The following is a 25,813-nucleotide window of genomic DNA, read 5'->3' on the forward strand; positions in this document are numbered from 1 at the left end:
GTCTTTTTTTGTTCATTCATGGGATATGGGAATCGCTGGCATGGCCAGCCTTTATTGCCCATCCCTAATTGCCCTTGAGAAGGTGGTGAACCGCTGCAGTCCGTGTGGTGAAGGTACTCCCACTGTGCAGTTACAGAGGGAGTTCCAGGATTTTGACCCAGCGACGATGAAGGAATGTCAGTATATTTCCAAGTCAGGATGGTGTGTGACTTGGAGGGGAACTTGTAGATGGTGGTGTTAACGTATGCCTGCTGCCCTTGTCCTTCTAGGTGGTAGAGGCTGTGGGTTTGGGAGGTGCTGTCAAAGTAGCCTTGGCGAGTTGCTGCAGTGTTTCTTGTAGATGGTACACACTGCAGCCACGTTGCGCCGGTGGCGGAGGGAGTGAATGTTTAAGGTGGTGGATGGGGTGCCAATCAAGCGGACTGCTTTGTCCTGGATTATGTCGAGCTTCTTGAGTGTTGTTGGAGCTGCACTCATCCAGGCAAGTGGAGAGTATTCTATCACACTCCTGACTTATGCCTTGTAGATGGTGGAAAGGCATGGTGGTGAGTCAGGAGGTGAGTCACTTGCCGCAGACTACCCAGCCTCTGATCTGCTCTTGTTGCCACAGTATTTATGTGGCTGGTTCAGTTAAGTTTCTGATCAATGGTGACCCCCCCAGGATGTTGATGGTCGGGGATTTGGCGATGGTAATGCCATTGAATGTCATGGGGAGGTGGTTAGACTCTCCCTTGTTGGAAATGGTCATTGCTGGCACTTCTGTGGTGCGAATGTAACTTTCCACTATCAGCCCAAGCCAGGGTGTTGTCTTAGTCTTGCTGCATGCAAATGGAACTGAACACTGTGCAATCATCAGAAAACATCCCCACTTCTGACATTATGATGGAGGGAAGATAATTGATGAAGCAGCTGAAGATGGTTGGGCCTTGGACGCTGCCCTGAGGAACTCCTGCAGCGATGTCATAGGTCTGAGATGATCGACCGCCAACAACCACAAACATCTTCCTTTGTGCTAGGTATGCCTCCAGCCAGTGGCGAGTTTTCCCGCTGATTCCCATTGACTTCAATTTTACTAGGGCTCTTTGGTGCCACACTTGGTCAAATGCTGCCTTGATGTCAAGGGCAGTGACTCTCACCTCACCTCTGGAATTCAGCTCTTTTGTCCATGTTTGGACCATGAGGTCTGGAGCAGAGTGGTCCAGAACCCAAACTAAGCATCAGTGAGCAGGTTATTGGTGAATAGGTGCCACTTGATAGCACTGTCGACGACACCTTCCATCACTTTGGTGATGGATTTAGAGTAGGTTGATGGGACAGTAATTGGCCGGATTGGATTTGTCCTGCTTTTAGTGGACAAGACATACCTAGGCAATTTTCCACATTGTCGGGTAGATGCCAGTGTTGTAGTTGTACTTTTTAAAAATTCATTCCTGGGATGTGGGCATCTCTGGCAAGGCCATCATTTATTGCCCATGAGAAGGTGGTGGTGAGCTGCCTTCATGAACCGCTGCAGTCCATGTGGTGAAGGTACTCCCACAGTGCTGTGGGGGAGGGAGTTCCAGGATTTTGATCGAACGGCGATATATTTCCAAGTCGGGATGGTCTGTAACTTGGAGGGGAACTTGCAGGTGATGGTGTTCTCACGCGCCTGCTGCCCTTGTCCTTCTAGGTGGTAGAGGTCGTGGATTTGGGAAGTGCTGTCGAAGAAGCTTTGGCGAGTTGCTGCAGTGCATCTTGTAGATGGTACACTCTGCAGCCATGGTGTGCCGGTGGTGGAAGGAGTGAATGTTTAAGGTGGTGGATGGGGTGCTGATCAAGCAGGCTGCTTTGTCCTGGATGATGTTGAGTTTCTTGAGTGTTGTTGGAGCTGCACTCATCCAGGCAAGTGGAGAGTATTCCATCACACTCCTTACTTGTGCCTTGTAGATGGTGGAAAGGCTCTGATGAGTCAGGAGGTGAGCCACTCGCCGCAGAATACCCAGCCTCTGAACAGCTTGGCTAGAGGCGCGGCTAGTTCTGGAACACAAGCCTTCAACACAACAGCCGGGATGTTGTCGGGGCCCATAGCCTTTGCTGTATATAGTACGCTCAGCCGTTTCTTGATAACGTGGAGTGAATTGAATTGGCTGATGACTGGCTCCTGTGATGGTGAGGACCTCAGGCGGAGGCTGAGATGGATCGTCTGCTCGGCACTTTTGGCTGAAGATGGTTGCAAACACTTAAGCCTCGTATTTTGCACTCAAATACTCCGCCATTGTTGAGGATGGGAATGTTCATGGAGCCTCCTCCTCCTGTTAGTTGTTTAATTGTCTACCACCATTTACGACTCGATGTGGCAGGACTGCGGTACTTTGATCTGATCAGTTGGTTGTGGGATCTATCTATAGCATGCTGCTTCTGCTGTTTAGCATGCATGTAGTCCTGTGTTGTATCTTCACCAGGTTTGCACCTTATTTTCAGGTACGCCTAGTGCTGCTCCTGGCATGCTCTTCTACACTCCTCATTGAACCAGAGTTGGTCGCCTGACTTGATGGTAGTGGTAGAGTGAGAGATATGCCGGGCCATGAGGTTACAGATTGTGGTGGAATACAATTCTGCTGCTGCTGATGTAAATTCTATGTATGTTGCCTCCGTAGTATCATCAGACTTGGTTTGGGGTACATGGAGATGTAAAATGATAGGGTCCCCTTGGGATAGGAAATATACATTGCTTCTTGTATTGGAAAATGTACGTAGGAACATACTTTGTACTGAAGCCACACTACATAGATTTTCCTTCTCATCTAAATGATGTGTTCAGATACTTTTGCGAGCATGCTCTTGAATTTATTTCTGCATTTTTATCCAATTTATTTACAAACTTTAAAATTGATGTACAGGAAACTTTGTGCTATCCAGCACCGACGGGACCGAGCTGTTGCCGTTCCCTCAAAACTGCCGGACAAACCAGCGTTAATGTTGAAGCATATGGAGCTTTTCAGCTCCGTATCTGGCAACAAACACTGCTTCTAAACAGTCGGCCGTACCTTGGAAGCGTCTCTGTCGCTTAGCAACAGCTTCAGAGAGACTTTGCAGAGCCTGACTGTTGGAAAAAAAAAAGCCATGAGAAGAAAAAAAAAGTAACAAAACGGCTCCTGATTTTTGCCAGTGGGTCAAGCTTGCCGGACATTTAGCCTCCGGATAACACAAAGTTTCCTGTACACTTTATTCAAAGTTATCTTCAGTGCACACTGAATAAATGATTAGCTTATTTCCATATGAGACATTCATTGTATTGTATAATTTGTATTTCCGCTAAGTGTTGCTGTTTTTCCTCAGTGGATGGAAAAGAAATCCAATGGAATGTATGTATTCCGGAATGAACGGGCAGAAGAGCGAGAAGCTCAGATACACTATGAAAATCAACAGAGAAAGCTGGAAGTGCTGTATGCCAAAATTGAAGCTGATCTGCAGGAACAATATAGAGGTAATTGCAACACTGCACCTCTAAATGGATATCATTGGAAGTAACATGAAGCAATGCTATGATTGCTGAGTTTTGTTCCACACTTGCTTTGGTCTTTCAAATTATTGTAATTAATGCCAAAGAAATGAGATCAGAAACATTTTTTATTTAAAAAAAATAACACACTTTCTGGATTATGATAACATTTTTGTAGTTATAGTCTCTGTTATATGTTGAAATAGTAGACAATTAGCATTCTACACTAACCCATGCTGTCATTTTTAGACTTCTAGCATGGCATTACTTGTGATTAATCTGGTGTCTGGAAAACCGTTGTGATGTTTAGCTGGAGTTGTGTCCCTCTAAAGGCCATTGCTCAAGTACTCCCTGTGGGAAAATACTCTCAATAGGCAAATCTAGATACAGTAAACTCTTGTTTAAACTGCATTAATCATCCTGAGCAGGGAGTCAAAGGAAAGGCAAACAAGGGTAGAAGCAAAAGATAGGAAGGAGAAAAACAAAGGTGGCAATCAGAGAAATCAAGAGTTTAAAACAAACATGGCCACAGTAAATAATAATTCTAAACGGTCTAAGAGCGTTAAAAAATCAAGCCTGAAGGCTTTGTGTCTTAATGCAAGGAGCATTCGTAATAAGGTGGATGAATTAGCAGCGCAAATAGAGGTCAATGAATATGATATGATTGGAATTACGGAAACATGGCTCCAAGGGGACCAAGGCTGGGAACTCAACATCCAGGGGTATTCAATATTCAGGAAAGATAGGCAAAAAGGAAAAGGAGGTGGGTAGCATTGCTGGTTAAAGAGGGGATTAACACAATTGTAATTAAAGATATTAGCTCTGATGATGTGGAATCTGTATGGGTAGAACTGAGAAATACCAAGGGACAGAAAACGTTAGTGGGAGTGGTGTATAGACCCCCAAACAGTAATGCAGAGGTTGGGGATGGCATTAAAAGGGAAATTAGAGAAGCGTGCAATAAGGGCACAGCAGTCATCATGGGTGACTTTAATCTACATATAGATTGGGCTAACCAAATTAGTAACAATACTGTGGAGGAGGAATTCCTGGCGTGTATACGGGATGGTTTCCTGGACCAATATGTCAAGGAACCAACTAGGGATCAGGCCATCTTAGACTGGGTATTATGCAATGCGAAAGCATTAATTAGCAATCTTGTTGTGCGAGGCCCCTTGGGTCGCAGCGATCATAATATGATCGAATTCTTCATTAAGATGGAGAGGGGAGTAGTTGACTCAGAGACTAAGGTCCTGAATTTAAATAAAGGGAACTATGATGGTATGAGACGCGAGTTGGGTAGGATTGATTGGGTAATGTCACTCAAAGGGTTGACGGTGGATAGGCAATGGCAAACATTCAGAGATCGCACGGATGAACTACAGAATCTGTTTATCCCAATTTGGCATAAAAATAAATCAAAAAAGGTGACTCAACCGTGGCTAACAAGGGAAATTAGGGATAACATAAGATCCAAAGAGAGGACATATAAATTGGCCAAAAAAAGCAGCAAACCTGAGGATTGGGAGCAGTTTAGGATTCAGCAAAGGAGGACAAAGGGATTAATTAAGAGGGGGAAAATAGATTATGAAAGTAAGCTTGCAGGGGACATAAAAACTGACTGTAAAAGCTTTTATAGATATGTGAAGAGAAAAAGATTGGTGAAGTCAAGCGTAGGTCCCTTACAGTCAGAATCAGGGGAATTTATAATGGGGAACAAAGAAATGGCAGACCAGTTAAATACATATTTTGGTTCCGTCTTCAGAAAAGAGGACACAAATAACCTCCCAGAGATAGAGTTATACAGCACAGAAAGAGGCCCGCCGACCATCAATCCCTGTCCAGTCTAATCCCATTTTCCAGCATTTGGTCCATAGCCTTGTATGCAATGGCATTTCAAGTGCTCATCCAAATGCTTCTTGAATGTTGTAAGAAATCACACAACACCAGGTTATAGTCCAACAGCTTTATTTGAAATCACAAGCTTTCGGAGCGCTGCTCCTTCTTCAGGTGAAGAAGGAGCAGCGCTCCGAAAGCTTGTGATTTCAAATAAAGCTGTTGGACTATAACCTGGTGTTGTGTGATTTCTTACATTTGTCCACCCCAGTCCAACTCCGGCATCTCCACACCATGGCTTCTTGAATGTTATGAGGGTTCCTGCCTCTACCACCCTTTCAGGCAGTGAGTTCCAGATTCCAACCACCCTCTGGGTGAAAAAGTTCCTCCTCAAATCCCCTCTAAACCTCCTGCCCCTTACCTTGAATCTATGCCCCCTTGTTATTGACCCCCCCTACTAAGGGAAAAGTTCCTCTTTATCTACCCTATCTATGCCCCTCATCATTTTGTACACCTCAATCAGGTCCCCCCTCAGCCTTCTTTGCTCCAAGGAAAACAACCCCAGCCTGTTTAGTCTTTCTTCATAGCTGAGGCGCTCCATCCCAGGTAACATCCTGGTGAATCTTCTCTGCACCCTCTCCAAAGCAATCACATCCTTCCTATAGTGAGGCGACCAGAACTGCACACAGTACTCCAGCTGTGGCCTCACCAGCGTTTTGTACAGCTCCATCATAACCTCCCTGCTCTTATATTCTATGCCTCGGCTAATGAAGGCAAGTATCCCATATGCCTTTTTAACCACCTTATCTACCTGTTCCGCTGCCTTCAGGGATCTATGTACATGTACACCAAGGTCCCTCTGACCCTCTGTACTTCCTAGGGTCCTACCACTCATTGTTTATTCCCTTGCCTTATTTGTCCGTCCAAAATGCATCACCTCGCACTTTTCAGGGTTAAATTCCATTTGCCACTTTTCCGCCCATCTGACCAACCCGTTTATATCGTCCTGTAGCCTGAGGCTTTCCTCCTCGCAATTTACCACCCCACCAATTTTCGTGTCATCTGCGAACTTACTGATCATACCTTTTACATTCTCATCCAAATCATTTATGTAGATCACAAACAGCAAGGGTCCCAGCACCGATCCCTGAGGTACCCCACTGGACACAGGCTTCCAGTCACAAAAGCAACCTTCGACCATCACCATCACCCTCTGCCTCCTGCCACTCAGCCAGTTTAGGATCCAACGCGCCAAGGCACCCTGGATCCCATGGGCTCTTACCTTCTTGACCAGTCTCCTATGCGGGACTTTGTCAAAAGCTTTACTGAAATCCATGTAAACCACATCCACAGCATTTCCCTCATTCACACACCTAGTCGCCCCCTCGAAAAATTCAATCAGATTGGTCAGACATGATTTACCCTTGACAAAGCCATGCTGACTATCCTCGATTAATCCTTGTCTCTCCAAGTGGAGACTAATTTTGTCCCTCAGAATTTTTTCCAATAATTTCCCTACCACAGATGTTAGGCTCACTGGCCTGTAATTCCCTGGTTTATCCCTGCTACCCTTCTTGAATAATGGTACTACGTTAGCTGTTCTCCAGTCCTCTGGTACATCCCCTGTGGCCAGAGAGGTTCTGAAAATTTGTGTCAGAGCCCCTGCAATCTCCTCCTTTGCCTCACACAACAGCCTGGGATACATCTCGTCCGGGCCTGGGGATTTATCCACTTTTTGGCCTGCTAAAACCGCTAGTACCTCCTCCCTCTCGATGCTAATATGTTCAAGTATGTCACAGTCCCCTTGCCCGATTTCTATGTCTACATCGTCTTTCTCCATAGTGAACACAGATGCAAAAAATTCATTTAAAACCCCGCCTACATCATCTGGCTCTACACACAGATTGCCACTTTGGTCCCTAATGGGCCCTACCCTTTCCCTGGTTATCCTCTTGCCCTTAATATACTTATAAAACATCTTAGGATTTTCCTTTATTTTGCCCGCCAGTGTTATTTCATGGCCCCTCCTTGCCCTCCTAATTTCTTTTTTAAGTATGCCCCTGCACTTTTTATACTCCTCTAGGGCTTCCTCCGTCTTTAGTCTTTTGTAACTGCCAAAAGCCCCCCTTTTTTTCCTAATGCATTTTTGTATATCCCTTGTCATCCAAGGTTCCCTTTGCTTGTTGGTCCCACCCTTGACCTTTACAGGAACATGTTGGCGTTGTACTCTCTCTATTTCCCTTCTGAAAGTCTCCCACTGCTTTGATGTGGATTTTCCTATAAGTAGCTGCTCCCAGTCCACTTTGGCCAGATCCTGCCTTATCATATTAAAATCGGCCTTTCCCCAATTTAGAACCCTTATTTCCGGGCCGCCTTTGTCTTTTTCCATGACCACCTTAAATCTCACCGAATTATGGTCACTGTCGCCAAAATGCTCTCCTACTGACACTTCCACCACTTGCCCAGCTACATTCCCTAGAATTAGGTCCAGTACCGCCCCCTCTCTTGTAGGACTTTCTACATGTTGGCTCAAAAAGCTCTCCTGGATGCACTTTAAGAATTCTGCACCCTCTAAGCCTTTCACACTCTGACTATCCCAATTAATATTGGGGAAGTTGAAATCCCCCACTATTATTACCCTATTATTTTTGCACTTCTCTGAGATTTGCCTACATATCTGTTCCTCTATCTCCCCCTGACTGTTTGGGGGCCTATAGTACACTCCCAGCAAAGTGCTTGCCCCCTTTTTGTTTTTAAGTTCTACCCATATGGCCTCATTAGAGGAACCCGCTAATATATCATCCCTCCTTACAGCAGTAATTGATTCCTTAATTAATATTGCAACACCCCCTCCCCTTTTACACCCCCCTCTGTCTCGCCTGAAGATTCTATACCCCGGAATATTGAGCTGCCAGTCCTGACCCTCCCTCAACCATGTCTCCGTGATAGCAACAATATCGTGCTCCCATGTGTTCAACAACAACTTCAGTTCATCCACCTTATTTGCAAGACTCCTTGCATTAAAATAAATGCCTTCCAGCCTTGCCATATTCCCTTTTGCCTTCACATATTTGCTCTGCCTTCCCAGCTGACTTCTTTTTTCCTCCGTATTTGGCTGTAAATCACCCCCTACTATAGTTCCACTCTGTATCCCATCCCCCTGCCAAGTTAGTTTAAACCCCCCCCAGCAGTGCTAGCAAACCTCCCCGCAAGGATATTGGTCCCCCTCTGGTTCAGGTGTAAACCGTCCGACTTGTACAAGTCCCACCTTTCCCAGAAGCAGACCCAGTGATCCAGGAAACTAAAGCCCTCCCTCCTGCACCATCCCTTTAGCCACGCATTCATCTGTTCTATCTTCCTATTCCTATACTCACTAGCACGTGGCACCGGGAGTAATCCAGAGATTACAACCTTTGAGGTCCTGCTCTTTAATCTTCCACCTAGCTCCCTAAATTCTTGCTGCAGGACCTCATCCCTCTTTTTACCTATGTCGTTGGTACCAATGTGGACCACGACCTCTGGCTGTTCACCCTCCCCCTCCAGAATGCCCTGCAGCCGCTCAGTGACATCCTTGACCCTGGCACCAGGGAGGCAACAAACCATCCTGGATTCACGTCTACGGCCACAGAAACGCCTATCTGTTCCCCTTACTATAGAATCCCCTACCACTATTGCTCTCCCACTCTTTTTCCTCTATGTCGGGGAACATAGGGACTAATGAGAGGGAGGAACTGAAAGAAATCAGTATTTGTAGGGAAATGGTGTTGGGGAAGTTGATGAGATTGAAGGCCGATAAATCCCCAGGGCCTGATAATCTACATCCTAGGGTACTTAAGGAAGTGGCCCTGGAGATAGTAGATGCATTGCTGGTCGTCTTCCAGAACTCAATAGACTCTGGAACAGTACCCATGGATTGGAGGATAGCTAATGTTACCCCACTATTCAAAAAAGGTGGTAGAGAAAAAGCGGGGAATTATAGACCGGTAAGCCTGACATCGGTAGTGGGGAAAATGCTAGAGTCCATTATAAAAGATGTAATAGCAGAGCACTTGGAAAGCAGTGACAGGATCGGACAAAGTCAACATGGATTTACGAAAGGTAAATCGTGCTTGACTAATCTACTGGAATTTTTTGAGGATGTAACTGGTAAAATAGATAAGGGAGAACCAGTGGATGTGGTGTATTTGGACTTTCAGAAGGCTTTCGATAAGGTCCCTCATAAGAGATTAGCGTGCAAAATTAAGGCACATGGGATTGGGGGCAAGGTATTGACTTGGATAGAGAACTGGTTGGCAGATAGAAAGCAAAGAGTTGGAATAAACGGGTCATTTTCCGAGTGGCAGGGAGTGACTAGTGGGGTACCGCAGGGATCGGTCCTAGGACCGCAGCTGTTCACAATATATATTAATGATCTGGACGAGAGAATTGGATGTAGTATCTCCAAATTTGCAGACGACACAAAGCTGGGTGGGAGGGTATGCTGTGAGGAGGATGTCGTGAAACTCCAATACGATTTGGACAGGTTGGGTGATTGGGCAGAGACAGGGCAAATGCACTATAATGTGGATAAATGTGAGGTTATCCACTTTGTTGGCAAAAACAGGAAGGCAGATTATTATTTGAATGGCAATAGATTGGGAGAAGGGGAAGTGCAAAGAGACCTAGGTGTTCTTGTGCACCAATCGCTGAAGGTAAGCATGCAGGTGCAGCAGGCGGTTAAGGAGGCAAATGGTATGTTGGCCTTCGTAGCAAGAGGGTTTGAGTACAGGAACAAGGATGTCTTGCTGCAGTTGTACAGTGCCTTGGTGAGACCGCACCTTGAGTATTGTGTGCAGTTTTGGTCGCCTTATCTGAGGAAGGATGTTCTTGCCATGGAGGGAGTGCAGCGAAGATTCACCAGGCTGATACCTGGGATGGCAGGAATGACGTATGAGGAGAGATTGTGTCGATTGGGCTTATACTCACTGGAGTTTAGAAGATTGAGAGGGGATCTCATCGAAACCTATAAAATTCTGTCAGGCCTGGACAGACTAGATGCAGGAAGGATGTTCCCAATGGCCGGGGAGTCCAGAACTAGGGGTCATAGTCTAAGGATAAGGGGTAAGCCATTTAGGACTGAGATTAGGAGGAATTTCTTCACCCAGAGAGTGGTAGAGGCCAGTTCATTAAGTATATTCAAGAAGGAGTTGGATATATTTCTTAAGGCTAAAGGGATCAAGGGATATGGGAAGAAGGCAGGGACAGGGTACTGAATTTGGAGGATCAGCCATGATCTCATTGAATGGCGGAGCAGGCTCGAGGGGCCGAATGGCCTACTCCTGCTCCTATCTTCTATGTTTCTATCCAGAATACTTTAATAACTGGCAAAATAGATAACCGGTAATCTTGCCGAATCCATCCAGCACTTGTTTTGCCGAGTCCGAGTCTCCCGCGGTGGCTGAGTTAGTCAGTAGTTTTTTTTTGTATTAAAAATGGCCTACCTCTCTGTTATCCAGAATTTTTCATCAACCGGCACCATCCTGGTCCCATAGGTGTCGGATAAGGAAGAGTTTACTGTAATTGTTGCTACTTTACAAAAAAGTAGAGGAGCAGAGAGACTTAGAGGTTCAAATACGCAGATCCTTTAAAAGTGGGATGACAAATTAATAAAGATGTTGAGTGTAAGCAAGAAATCATATGGGATAGTAGGCTTTTGTAGGAATTGAGCGGGGGTTTTGGGGTTATTGCCTCTAGCGAGTCAGAAGTCTCTGAGCTGCTCCAGAGCCCTGTGCGGTTTTGAATCGCTCCCCTTTCCTGGTTCTGACCGCCGGACTTATTCAGCAGCGATGTAGACAGAAACGAGACTCATGGTTGGGTGCAAAACAGACCAATATTTATTGAAACAAAAAGAAATAAATTGAAAATAATCAATACAACACTCCTATGCTTAATACAGCACTTTTACTTAAATACAGTACACTTATTGTCCACTATAGCACTCTTTTGCTTAGTGCGACACTCCTTAAATACAGCACTTTACTTCTCACAGTACACTTAGGCCTAGAAATTCATTGTAGCCACTTTTGGGGCGGTAAAGTCGGGCGGCCGCTAAAGTTTGCGCCCGGCGCAAAATCGAGGCCACTTCTCCGATATTCATTAGCTTCGCCCTAAGAGTTTGCTCGAGCGCTAAAACTGGCGCTGCACGCCTCTCTTTAGGCGCTAAGCCGGAGGTGCTGAGCGAGAGCGCCGAGGCCGGGCGCAGCGCAGGTGCGGCCATCTCGTGATTGACAGCAGACACCCTGGCGCCGGCCAGCTCTTAAGGGGGAAGGGTCGACTTGGTCTGCTGCCACGCCCTGGATAGTGGAGCCCTCCAGCTAGGCCTGAACACTGCTGCTGGACCCAAATAGCGCCTGAAGCCATGCAGAAGGCCCGTGAACGAGCGCAGCGCTTCTCAGAGCTTGATCTGAGTGTGCTGGTTGGTGCTGTGGAGAAGAGGCGCCATATTTTGTACCCGGACAATGGCAGGAAGGCGCCGGGCCACGTCTACCGGAGAGCCTGGAGGCATGTCGCCAGCAAGGTGTCAGCCAACAGCGAGGTCCCCAGGAGCGGTGTCCAATGCCGCAAAAAGTTTAATGACCTCACTCGGATTGTCAGGGTGAGTACCCTTTCCAGTGTCCTCCTCATCCTTGCATGTGCACCTCACATTATGGGCAAAGGGACCTGAAAGCCCTAATGGCCAGCCCTCATGCAGCAGCTATGGGACAGGCATGAACATCAATTGCACATTCTGCACTTAACACACTGGCCAGGCTATTCCACCATGGGAGGCAGTGCACACAAGATCAGGGCGACACACTGGCCAGGCTATTCCACCATGGGAGGCAGTGCACACAAGATCAGGGCTACACACTGTACTTAGAGGCCGTCCTTTCTCAAGCTGGCCAATAATAAGAAGAGCCGGACTGCGACCGGGGGAGGCCGACCCCAGATCCAGCCGCTCACCGAGCTGCAACATCGCGTGGAGCGCATCATGGGTGGCCGGGTGATTGGCCCCGTTGCATGTGGAGATGCCGACCCTGTTCTGGGCACCAATGGCAAGGACATCACCTTTTGGACCTCTCTCGTCCCACTTGCGCATCAGATCTACATCCTTTGCCACTGTCCGACCAATGCGCTGAATGCCACCACTCATGCATCCCTCGCTGACGCCCTCTCCTCACTCTAAAGCTACTCTTGTGCCTTCCTGCTTTCAGATGGTGAGGAGGAGGTCCCTGAAGTTGCCAGTGACAGCCCCTCAGAAGAGGAGGAGGAGGAGGAGCAAGAGGAAGGCGGCCCATCAGGGGAACCCTCAGCCGCGGCAACCCATGCGAATGTAGGGGACACGTCTTCCCTGGAGGGGAGCGTGGGGGAAGTGTCGGAGGGGAGGGGAGCTCATGGGACCTGCGGCCTGCAGAAACGCGGGAGGGGGGTGGAAGCTCAGCGGCCTTCTCCCCAGAGCGGGGAAGGGTCGGAGGGGAGTCCAATTGCTGGGCCCAGCGGCGTCCAGCAACGCAGGAAGGGTCGGCCAGCTCGGCGGCCTTCTCCCCAGAGGGAGAGTCCGGCCTCCAGTCCGGAGATGGTCTTCGCCAAGGAGATGGAACACCTCGAGGACTTGTCCGCGGACTCGGAGCGCCGGCACACGGAGCTCATGGGGGTAGTGGCACGGTTGCCTGAGCCCTCGAGTCCCTCTCTCGGAGTGTGACTGACGTCGGGGCCTCACAGGCCATCAGTTTGGTGGCATTCGGGGCAGATCAGGCAGCGAGTGGGCAGCTGATCAGTGGTGCCGTGCAGTCACTGGGTGCTCTGATGAGGTCACTGAACAGGGCAACACGGGCACTCACTGCTGCCACACTCGCTGTGTCAGCCAGGCATCGCCAGGGCACCCGGCGCGCTGCAGCAGCACAGCGGTCTGTCCCTCGGCAGATTGGTGCGCATGCTGCAGTGCTGGCCCGGGCGAGTGCCAGTGTCTCAGGCGACCAGCGAGCGCCTGCCATCCGCCAGCTTGCCCCCATTCCTCCAGCCGCCACTGCCACTCCCCCAGTGGAGCTGCCAGGAGCTGCTGCAGCGACTGATGCTGGCCAGCCACAGCTGCAGCATTCAACAGCCGCCCGCTCGACAGCCAGACCTCGACTAGGCCGACCCCCAAGGGCATCTGCCATCACGACATGTGCCCCTCAGGAGCCTGCCCCCAGCCTTGCAGCAGCCAATGGCCTTACTTTGAGGAGGAGCAGCAGGGCGGGCAGGGGCCACACAAAGATGGCCAAGGCATCGCCCTAGCGGGCCAAAAAGTCGAATGTGTGGCCAGTTGTGTTTGTTTTTTGAGGCCGAGAATTGGATGGTTGTTTTTTGAAGGCCGAGGATGTGATGTTTGTTTTTTATGAAGGCCGAGGATGACGGCCATTTTAGCTGCACTGTTTTGTTAATCCTCTCCAGGTTGTGGGAGCGAGTAATGTGTTTGAGTGTTTTTTGGGGGTTTCGTCTGTTTTTGGTTTTCATGTGGGAAGGGCCCTGAGTTTGTACAATAAAGCATTTTATTTATTAACATTGTCCATGTTTGATCTTTGAAGTGTTTGTTGCCTTAACCGGCTGAGGGCTTGCGGAGCGGCTGCAACCATGTTCTTTCATTGGCACAAGCCATTCCCTGACAGGGGGCCTAGAAGTGATGTTCAATAAGCCGTCGACGGGCGGCCCTTGGACCTTCTGCCTCCCTCCTGGGCTGGTACTCCTCGTCCTCCTCCTCCTCATGCTCCTCCTCCTGAGGTGGTGGTCCAACGTGAGGTGGCAGTGCCTGAGTCCTGCGGATAGCCAGGTTGTGCAGCATGCAGCAAACGACGACGAATTGGGAGACTCGCTCCTGCGAATACTGGAGGGCTCCCCCCGGAGCGATCGAGACAGCGGAACCGTTGCTTGAGGACGCCGATTGTTTGTTCTATGCTGTTCCTAGTTGCTTGATGGCTCTCGTATGCCTCTTCAGCAGGGGTCGTGGGCACGCGGAGCGGGGTCATGAGCCAGGTACACAAAGGATAGCCTTTGTCTCCGATAAGCCATCCTCTTGGGTGAGGCTGTGCCTGGAACATGTCAGCCACAGTTGTCTGTCGCAGGATAAAGGCATCGTGGCTGCTGCCTGGAAAGCGGGCATTGACAGCTAGGATGCGCTGCCTGTGGTCACACACCAGCTGTACGTTGAGGGAATGGTAGCCCTTCCGGTTGCGGTAATCCTCGGCATGCTCCAGAGGTGCCCGCAAAGCCACATGCGTGCAGTCAATGGCGCCCTGCACCATGGGGAAGCCCGCTATTCTTGCAAATCCCACTGCACGCTGCTGCTGCTTGTCCAGGGTCATGGGGAAGGAGATGAATTGATGTCTCCTTCTGAAAAGGGCATCGGTCACCTGGCGGATGCAGCAATGCACGGCGAACTGGGAGATGTTAGCGATGTCCCCAGCAGCGGATTGGAAGGAGCCAGTGGCATAGAAGTTGAGAGTCACCTTCACTGCCACCGACAGAGACGTCCTGCGCATCAGCTGTGGCTGCAGATCTCTGTGAAGCAGCTGGCAGATGTCTGCAACCACCTCCCTTCTGAATCGCAGCCTTCTAACACACTTCGCGGCAGACATGGTCAGATAGGAGGACTGCTGGCGGTATACCCTGGGTGGGTAAGGCCTCAGTTGGCGACGCCTGTTGCCCCCTCTGCGTCTAGCCAGGGCTGCCACTCTCTCACGGCGTCTGTAAGCCCTTCTGGCATAAGGCTGAAAGTCAGCGTTGGCACCCAATGCAGCCCCCATTATATGCTGGCAAACACTGAGCTCTCAATGAAGGCAAAGATAATTGCTAAGCTCTGGCCTGAGCCAAAAATACCTGTCCTAGTGTTGGTCCAAACCAGTAAGCTCTCCTCCTTGGTCTCTCTCCAAAAAACCGTTGCACAAGAGTGAATGCTGCAAAATGGCTGGCCTTTATAGTGCAGGGTAAGTGCCCTTTAATTAGCGCTCCCCGCGGCCCGCCTCGGCTGTGTACCGTTCCACTTCACAGTCGTTAAGGCCGCCCGGCGCACAATGGGCCGGCGCGAGTGAAGTTCCGGTTCGGGGCGCACAAAGGGCGTTGCACTAGGAAATGACGTCATGATCTGCGCGCGCAGCAGGGCGTGCGCTAAGACTTTGCGCCGGCGCTAAATGTGTACTGAAGTTGGGGCGAGGCGCAGATCGCGCTGCGCCCGGGCACTAAGCGCCTAGCGCTCGAGACCTACTCCTCCTAAGGCGCTAACGGCTGGCGCGCCCAACTGAATTTCTAGGCCTTAGTGTCTACTACAGCCCTCTTCTGCTTAGTACAACACTCTTTTACTTAAATACAGCACTTTTAACTAGTGCAGCACACCTTTAATACAGTACACTTTGCTTACTACAGCACCTTTGCTTAGTACAACACTCTTACTTAATAGGGGAGGAGAGAACAGACACAACAAGGGCAAATTGACTAAAATCACAATTTAACAATAATTCCCCTTAATTCCCACCCCTAAATACCTATCTAAGTTGCCTTGTGATGGGTCAGAAAATCTATGCTCACCAGAGAACGCCTGCTCCGTGCCCTTGCGGTCTTAGATTCTTCACCACCCTGAAATGGAGATACCCTAGTGTTTAAAGTAACTGCTGGTATTCCACTCCTTTGGGCGGGCTGTCGCGTTGTTCTTCCTTGCAGGCAGAGCACGGAGGCGAGGCGGCAGAGAGAGATGGCTTCCTGAGAAGCTATCTTTATACCCCATTTGGAGCCGAAATCTTCACGCCCAAATCCGGATGTATCTGGGCTAAACAAAAGGGATCCAAACTGTCCCCATTGACTGTGATGGGGTTTGGATGAATTACCCATTCGTTTAAACTGGGTTGAATAAAGCTGTCTCAGTTTGGGGAAAAAAAACATGTCTGTTTCCTTAATTGCTGGGTAAATAGCCCTTGGATGTTAGTGTAAACAAAGCCATTGTCCTGTGGTCAGTGCAACCGCAATTGATTGACAGCTTTAAGTGGTTAAGCCTTTGTGTCAACATTGTAGACTTCCTGTAAACAAACATCGATTGTCCTGCGGTGAAACTCCCTAAACTGCCTTTGACAGTTTAAATACCTCATTGCTTCAGAGGCTGGGGTTTTTTCTAAATCCTTTGTCAGCCATCTTTGACTTTCCTTTCCATATGCACACAGGCTGTGTTGTGTCTTTTGCCACGAGGCCGGACAGCCATCTTTGATTTTCCTTTTTCACAGTCCTTTTTGTCAACCCGTGCTTTGAAGAGAGACTGTCTTTTGTCTTCTGCCACGAGGTCTGACGGCCATTTTGATGCCCTGGATTTTTGAAGGTATATTCTACCCAGGTTTATCTTTAATCAAAAATATAATCTTCGGAGATATCGAAAATTTCAAAATTATTGCGAAATCCTACACTTTGCAAATAGGGGTATTGCGTACAGAAGCAAAGAGGAATACTAAACCCATACAAATGTCTCTTTTTTTAATCTGACTTTTGTAACAAGGTTCAATTATTTTATGCCCTTGCTGCATAGCATCTAAGATGTGATGGTTTCCATAATTTCAAAGTATAAAAACAAGTAACACATTAAAGTTCATTGTATTAAGTGAGTTAAATGTTGTCTTGTTTTGAAGTTGACAAAAAGAAAAAGAGAGAACACAAAATGCAGAAGTTAAATGAGCAACAGATCATGAAGCTTCAGGATGGTATAGAGTTGTATGAAGCAATCCAGAATTCTTCAGATCCATTATCTGTTGAGGTAACAAAATGTGCACTTTTATCTATTCCTAAATGTGTATTTTTTTGTGTATATATTCTAGCTGTTCTCCCATAATTGGTGTTCTGGAATATTGTTTTGATGTTTAGAATCTAATCTGGTCTTTCCTTTTAGACCACTGCTCAGGTACTCGCTGTGGGAAAATGGACTAAATAGCTGCAACCTTAGGTCAATTAGAATCTGTTTATTATTGGAAGTTGTCTAGATTGGCAGCTACAAGGCTCAGCTCCTTGGGAAAAGACCAGGTTATGTTAAAGTCAGAAAAAAATAGGAGGAAATGAGTGGTCAGTTTTTCCTTCTCCTTTTATGTACTTGTTTTTAAGATCATACAGATGTGTTTTGTTGGTGTTTTACACAAAGTGTGGCATATGAAATGTAATTGTCATCTGTACATATAATATACGGACTCAATGGCCGCCTCCTATGCCATTATGACTCTATAACTAGTAAATTGCCCATGTCGATACTCACAGTCTGCTTTATTGACTTCAGAGAAATTTGATGGTATTATGGGGTTGCAGAGTGTGTGTACACGTAGATATTTTTGTATATTTTTGCTGTGTTTCCATTAAGAATGAGAAGCAGTGAGGAAATATTTAATATTTAACTGATTAACTATTCATTTCTAGGAAATGTTTCTTTATTGTAAGAAAGCGTACTAGTGCTAGATCTGGAGACCACAGGATGAAGAAAATTAAACCTGCAACATGGGGCAAACAAAATTTTATAAAGTTTTAGAACAGGCTAAAAGAATGGGCTAGGGCCAGAGGCCACAAAGCAGAGAAAGAGACCAAATACAATTAAAGCACAAACAACCAGAGGTGCTGTATATGTTTCTCCAGCTTCACGCACAGCCCATATATTACTTGTTCTGACTGGCAGATGTCCCGCATATGCTTAAACTACATATTTGTTAGAGGGTGTTGCCACCAACACCCCCTATAACATTTTGAATGTAAAGGTGTGGGGGTGAGTGTTCCGTGGGCTGTCCAGGGTTAGATCCCGTCTGTTGTTGAGGTCCAGTATGGATTGTAGGATGTCCTAGATGAAAGGGATAAGCCTTTTTTTTCCCCGTTTTCTCTGGGGATTGGAATGCCAAAGATGCGGATGTTGTTGTGATGACCCCTGTTGTCAAAGTCATCTAATTTTGTATCCAACTCTTTGTTCTATTATTAGGTCTTGGGTTCTGACTTCAATGAGGTTTCTATGCCCTGCACCTAGACTGGCATCCATTATGTCCAAGCAATGTTCTGCTTGGGTGTTTGCATCATAGAGCTCACAGACTTCCGTGTGTATTGTATTGAGCCATGATGTGGAGATGCTGGTGTTGGACTGGGGTGGACAAATGTAAGAAGTCATACAACACCAGGTTATAGTCCAACAGCTTTATTTGAAATCACAAGCTTTCGGAGCGCTGCTTCACTTCACCTGACAAAGGAGCAGCGCTCCGAAAGCTTGTGATTTCAAATAAAGCTGTTGGACTATAACCTGGTATTGTATTGAGGGCATTTGTCAACATGTCTAGCTTTCTGTCTTGGCACACAGGTTCACATAGCTGAGCATTTAATGTTATCCCTTAGAATAATGAATATGTATCATATGTTGTGTTACCTTACAGGCTTATTTGAATGAACAACAGTTGAGAGCTCTGAATAACTACAGACAGTTGTTGAAGGAACAAAAACAGATTCAGATCGAGGCTGAGTTCAGAAAAGCATTAGAAGGTGCGCCGAGTGAAAATAGCTACACAAAAAGGGATGTTACCCCTGTGTGGAAACTATGTGTTGTGGACTACAAAGGTCAGGACAGTGATGCAGGTGAGTATTAGATACAAATATTAATCAATGCTTAACTAATTTACAGTAAGGATATTATTGAATCAACTATTGGATTGTTCAAATTAAATTTGATATTGTAGCACTTAACTCAATGTGATTAGAACCTACATTACAACAGCCCCTGCACTAGCATCAATGCAAGTCTATCTAACTACAAGCTCAAATGTATACCTTTGGAAAACAGCACTTAGTGTGTGTTGTATGTTTCAAAACATTGGCTAATGGTTTGTTTTCAGATATTTTTTAAATCTATATTCACCTTTTTGTTTGGAAAAGTTGACTGTTGCTTAATAATACTTAACGGTTGCCCAATTGTTGGTTTTGCTTTGTAAAAATCTATCTTTATATAGATAGATAGACTGGGTATTGTGCAATGAGAAGGGACTTATCAGCAATCTTCTTGTACGAGGCCCCTTGGGTCAGAGCGATCATAATATGATCGAGCTCTCAGTCGAGATGGAGAGTGAGGAAATTGAATCAGAGACTAAGGTCCAGAACTTAAATAAAGGGAATTACGAGGGTATGAGACGGGAATTGGGTAAGATTGATTGGGTGGTGTTTCTGGGGGGATTGACAGTGGATAGACAATGGCAAGCATTCAAAGATAGAATGGAAGAATTCCAGAACATGTTTATACCGGTTTGGCATAAAAATAAACCTAAAAAGGTGACTCAACCGTGGATAACGAGGGAAATTAGGGACAGCATAAAATCAAAAAAAAGGGCATATCAACTGGCAAAAAAAAGCACCAGACCGGAAGATTGGGGGCAGTACAGGATACAGCAAAAGAGGACAAAGGGATTAATCAGGAAGGGGAAAATAGAATATGAAAGTAAACTTGCAGCAAACATAAAGACAGACTGCAAAAGCTTTTATCGGTATATCAGGAGGAAAAGACTGGTAAAATCCCAAGTCGGTCCCTTGCAGTCCGATTCGGGAGAATATATAATGGAGAATAAGGAAATGGCAGACCAATTAAACTCATACTTTGGTTCTGTATTCACAAAGGAGGACACAAATAACCTCCCAGGAATATCGGCAAACATGGGGACTAATGAGAGGGAGGAGCTGACAGAAATTAGTATCTCTAGGGATATGGTGTTGGGTAAGTTGAGGGGACTGAAGGCATACAAATCCCCGGGGCCTGATAAACTACATCCTAGGGTACTTAAGGAGGTGGCCCTGGAGATAGCAGATGCTCTAAGGATCATCTTCCGGAACTCCATTGACTCGGGAACAGTACCCGTGGATTGGAGGGTAGCTAATGTTACCCCAATATTTAAAAAGGGGGGTAGAGAGAAAGCAGGGAATTATAGACCAGTAAGCCTTACATCGGTTGTGGGCAAAATGCTAGAGTCCATTATTAAGGATAAAATAGCGGAGCACTTGACAAATGGGGAAAGGATCGGACAGAGTCAACATGGATTTACAAAGGGTAAATCGTGTTTGACTAATCTGCTGGAATTTTTTGAGGAAGTAACTGGTAAAATAGATGGGGGAGAGCCAGTGGATGTGGTGTACCTTGACTTCCAGAAAGCCTTCGATAAGGTTCCACACAAAAGATTATCATGCAAAATTGAGGCTCATGGAATTGGGGGCAAAGTATTAACGTGGATAGAGAACTGGCTGGCGGATAGAAAACAGAGAGTTGGAATAAACGGCTCGTTTTCGGAGTGGCAGGCAGTGACCAGCGGGGTGCCGCAAGGATCTGTCCTGGGACCCCAGCTGTTCACAATATATATAAATGATCTGGATCAGGGAATTGGATGCAATATTTCCAAATTCGCTGACGACACTAAACTAGGAGGAGAGGTGGGCTCTGATGAGGATGTCAGGAGGCTACAGTGCGATTTGGACAGGTTGGGGGAATGGGCGGATACGTGGCAGATGCACTATAATGTGGATAAATGCGAGGTTATCCACTTTGGGGGTAAAAACAGGAGGGTAGATTATTATCTAAATGGCAATAGATTGGGAGATGGGGAAGTGCAGAGGGACCTGGGTGTTCTTGTGCACCAGTCACTGAAGGAGAGCATGCAGGTGCAACAGGCGATTAAGAAGGCAAATGGTATGTTGGCCTTCATATCAAGGGGGTTCGAGTATAGGAATAGGGATACCTTACTACAGCTGTACAAGGTGCTGGTGAGACCGCATCTGGAGTATTGTGTACAGTTTTGGTCGCCCCATCTGCGGAAGGATGTTCTTGCCATGGAAAGAGTGCAACGGCGATTCACCAGGCTGATACCTGGAATGGCGGGAATGACCTACGAAGAGAGATTAAATAGTTTGGGCTTGTACTCACTGGAGTTTAGAAGATTGAGAGGGGATCTCATCGAAACATATAAAATTATGGCAGGCCTGGACAGGCTGAATTCAGAGAGAATGTTTCCAATGGCCGGGGAGCACAGAACCAGGGGCCACAGTCTAAAAATAGCGGGCAAATCATTTAAAACAGAGATGAGGAAGAATTTCTTCACTCAAAGAGTGGTGAGCCTGTGGAATTCCCTGCCACAGAGGGCTGTGAAGGCTAATTCAATAAATATTTTCAAGAGAGAATTGGATATATTTCTGAAGGCTAAGGGGATTAAGGGTTACGGAGAAAAGGCGGGGACGGGGTACTGAACTGGTAAGATCAGCTATGATCTCAGACGAAGATCAGCCATGATCTCATTGAATGGCGGAGCAGGCTCGAAGGGCCGAATGGCCTACTCCTGTTCCTATCTCTATGTTTCTATGTTTCTATAACATCATAATAATTAATGCAAATTTCCTGTGGTATTGCTCACAGGGCGTCAGACGATGTGTTTTATAAAAACAGGAGTGTGATACCATGTAATACATAATGTATTATTCTACTATTAAAGTGAATCTCTGCCTGTTTTAAAGCCACAAAGTCTCATTGCTGTTAAGTAAATATTGAGTGTTGTCACAGTTTAAATGCTCTTCACGCCACAATGCTGGCTTTTTAGTTTAAATGACTTTGTAAGGCCACTCGAGCTACAGACTGTTTCTATACTGTTTCTATACTGGTTTTTAGAACTGTTATAGACTATCATTGTGTGCTAGATGTACCATTTTTATATTATAAGATGGATTTATGTATGTATGTATGTTTTGAATCCATCACACCAAATGCACATGGTTACAGATACAAAATAATTTCTTTTAAAAAAAGAAGGAAATTCCTGCTGGATTTTCTATCCTTGGGATGAAGCCAGAGATTTACAGACAAAATACAGATAAGCAGTTGCCCTCTGTTTGACCTTTGGGTGTACCACTTTGGGTATTCGTAATTACCCTCCATTTGCTCTCCAGATTTACCCATTTACAACAGTTAGACTATGTTGCCATAAGGAGACCTAAATACCAGAATGACATTTAAGTTAAATGTATAATGCTGTTCTCCTTATAAAACAATCAACTCCTCTGATTTGCCATGAGCAATGACACGTGAAGTCCACCAGTATAAATGATCTCTCGCTCAGCTCAATAGGGTGGCTAGGGCTCTCCCTACCCTAGATGACTAGTTGGTAAGAGGTGTATGAGTTACCCAGGATGACTTTCCTTTTCCCCTCTGTGGTCAAACGCTGGTCTATACTTAGTTTTTCTCCCTAATAAAACAGCTGAGATTGGAAAACTTAATGGGCAGGATTTTCTTCTGTTTATTGCACACAGGAAGTGGCATGGGGATTTGTGACACTGGATGTTTGCCTAATTTCTCTCATACAATTTTCTGAAATCACTTCTGCGCGATGCAAGATGCACCTTCTTAAAATGGATTGATGTGGCAACCTTGTAAGACCCATTTTCTGTCCTGCCAGCGAGATTAATGCTGAATATAAATCACATCCATATAAAATGGGTGTTCAGCATTACTAGGTAGTAAAAGAAAAAGTGGAAGTCAGTAAAGTACTGGGAAAACCTTATTTTAGAACTCACTTTCATAATTTTGTTTTTTTTGTCTGAAGCTGACTATTTGCCCTCTTTATGCCTTTTGTTGTTGGGTTACCATTTTCTCTCTTCCCCACCCCAACTCCTTACCCACAGTTTTACAATTTAGCTGAACTTTAAAGGATGGAATGGGTTTCCCGTTCAGAAGACTTCTGTATTTTGCTTTACTGAAGGAAGAGAATGTGGAGCAATGGTGAAAGGACAGGCTGGTTAGCAGCGTAGGAGACACAAAGTACTCGCCCGCCAGTACCCATACTCTAGAATATACAGACTGAGACACGCTTACTTCTGCTTGACATAGGAACAGTGCTCGCAAGAGGCTTACTTCACAAAGGAAGTCATGTTTTAACATGACCTAGACCCCACTTCCTCCACAGGTACTGCACTGCCAGTGGCTGTAAAAGTCACAACCATACTGAATTTTTTTATGCTATGGGGTCATTCCAGGCTGCCGCATTCATTACCTTAGCCTTTCAGCTGCGCACAAATGCATTCTTTGCTGGAGCAAACCAATTTTTTGCTTTCCTCATGGATAACTGGTGGCAGCATGATTGGCACTGCAATTTCACAGTCTGGCAGAATTCTCGAAGGACCAAGGAGTCATAGATTGCATCCATGTAACCATAGGGCTCCCTTCATCAATGCCATAATCTATATCAACAGGAAAGGATTTCACACTCAATGTCCAACTTGTTTGTGTCCAGCAGCACAGTATCATGCAAGTGAATGCTTGATTTTCTGGTCGTTACAAATTCTTCACATTAGGGCAGTCCACAGTTCTAGCTCTCTTTCACCCAGATAAATGAGTGTTTGGGTGGCTCTTGGAAGATCAAGTATACCCTCTACAGCTGTGGCTGTTGATATCTGTACATTTTCCAAGGACACCAGCTAAGCACCACTTTTTGGAAGTCCATTCTGCCACCGGATTCATCAAAGAGCACAGAATTGGAATTTTAAAGGCTAAGGTTACTGCAAGCATCCTTCTTTCAAAAGCAGGACCTGATCGATCTGGTTCCAAAGCTCTTCATGTACTTAGCTTGCTCTGCAAAGAGTCCAGCTAGGACCTCAAGGAACAGGGTTGTATGCTGACTGCTGTATAACGTTATCTTACAAAGAGGAAGAAACACCCAAGGGCTGTGAGGAAGTCAGCCTATAGAGGATGCAGAGGCAACCCATTGCTGTCTGCAAGACGTATTCAGTCCACTTCAATCCAGTATATCAGCAGTCCTGTCTACATCTTCCCCTTTCCCATCACAGATGCAACATGTACACTTCCTACTCTGTGCTTTTCAACTCACTAAGTTTCCATTCAAGCTAGCTCATCAAAGCCATTTCCCAATAATGTCTGTATGCGCACCAACATCAGTGCTATTGCAATTTTATTTATAGCCCAGGGTATGAGTGTGCCTAGTGTTTCTTAACACCATTCTTCTTCTTGGTGTCTGACATAGGAAGTTTTTAATCCTAATCTAGTGTTCATCCTAGGTGCTGCTACCTTATTATCAGGAGTACATGAGGTGGCTGGCTGCTGTGGGTCTAGTTCAACATCTCTGCACTGAGTTGGTCCTTGTCTCATATCCGCTAAGCCCCAAGATGGATCTGCCTCATTTCTGCTCTATGTGCTGGCATCTGAAGGATCTGGCAGGAGGGAATATATGTGCTACTATCCTGTGAGACGGCACTGTTATGTGAGCACATTTCTACCATGCCACTAACACTGGGCATTGGCTCTGTATGGCCACTGATTGTTGGTAAAGTAGACTAATAAGATTACTGAAACTTTGAGATGGTTGTGTGTAACCTTTTGCCAATCCTGTCAAAACAGAGAGGCAGCCCTCTCCTCTCTGGCACCCAAGGCCTCTGGCATCAATCTGAGCAACCAAGCTAATACCGTCCTTGGGGCCTCGTGTTGTGGGCCTTTCCAGCAGATTGGCCTGGAGCTGCCACACTCTCCATGGTAGACAGTGGTGCTGTGAAGTCAAATATAATGGTTGTAGGTTGTTGTCTGCTGCATATACATTTGACACTCTACAAGCATCCTTCTTTAAAAATAGGATTCCTGAGATCTTGGAATATGAGTGAAGAGGAAGCTATTGCTGACTAGAAGGTCATATGTTGTTGAAGAACCTCAGTACCAAGATCTCAGCTCCTACTGCACACACACATCGCCCTGTGCACTCCTCTCTGCTTTGTTCACTAAAGTCCCCATAATGGATGCCTCTGGGAAAGAGTGATTAATGACATGTTTTTCAGCACAATTTTGAAAAGTGTAGATGAGCAGAGAGCCTTGGTGTCCATATACACAAATTCTTAAAGGTGACGGGGCAACTAAGGTGATTAAAAATGCATATGTGTTACTTGGGTTTATAAATAGAAACATAGGGGGAGAAATTCAGTAGGTTGCGCCACCCGTTAGCGCCTTAAGAGGGCGCTAAGTAGGTCGCAAGCCAACTGTCGCACGGGCACAGCACTGCCCACGCCTCCCGCTAAATTCCGCGGGACGTTAGGGGTGGCGCTAACCGTTAGCGCTGCGCCGCTGCCGATGATGTCATCGGTGTGCGCAGCGCCCCGGCCACGATATTCGGCAGCGCCCCCTGATTTACCGCCGGACGCTATGTCCGACCGGTTCAGGGGGGCCTACCTGCGACCGGGGAGGCGCAAATTAAAGACAAGGTGCGGGGCGGCCATTTTTGTTGTTGGCCGCCTGCCAGCACCTGCCTGCGCTCCCGTCCCTGGCTTCCTGAACCCCCCCACGGAGTGCCGGCTGCGCTCCAAGAGCCCGGCACTTCTCTTCGGTGCCGGGCTCTTTTGCCTGCACTCCCGATCCTCAAGGGCCCAGCTGGGCCCCAGATTGCGCTGCACAAGGCCCCTCCCCTTTAAGAAGGGGAGGAAGGCCTGCAATAC

General features: G+C 46.6%; 1 protein-coding gene across 4 annotated transcripts in view; it reads left to right on the forward strand.

The window, feature by feature from the left end:
* brca2 (BRCA2 DNA repair associated) overlaps positions 1 to 25,813 on the forward strand; it is a 136,195-nt gene that overhangs the window by 93,926 nt on the left and 16,456 nt on the right. For 3 of the 4 annotated variants that reach the window (XM_085999333.1, XM_085999330.1, XM_085999331.1), the window contains exons 20-22: positions 3,319 to 3,466; positions 16,978 to 17,102; positions 18,739 to 18,937. In XM_085999333.1, the coding sequence (XP_085855459.1) occupies positions 3,319 to 3,466; positions 16,978 to 17,102; positions 18,739 to 18,937 (472 nt within the window). Of the gene's footprint in view, positions 1 to 3,318; positions 3,467 to 16,977; positions 17,103 to 17,234; positions 17,405 to 18,738; positions 18,938 to 25,813 lie in introns of those variants that run through there. The other variant, XR_015079777.1, reaches the window with a different exon arrangement.

This window comes from Somniosus microcephalus, chromosome 10 (genome assembly GCF_052327205.1).
Source record: "Somniosus microcephalus isolate GS21.2 chromosome 10, FLI_Smic_1.0, whole genome shotgun sequence".
NCBI lineage: Eukaryota > Metazoa > Chordata > Chondrichthyes > Squaliformes > Somniosidae > Somniosus > Somniosus microcephalus.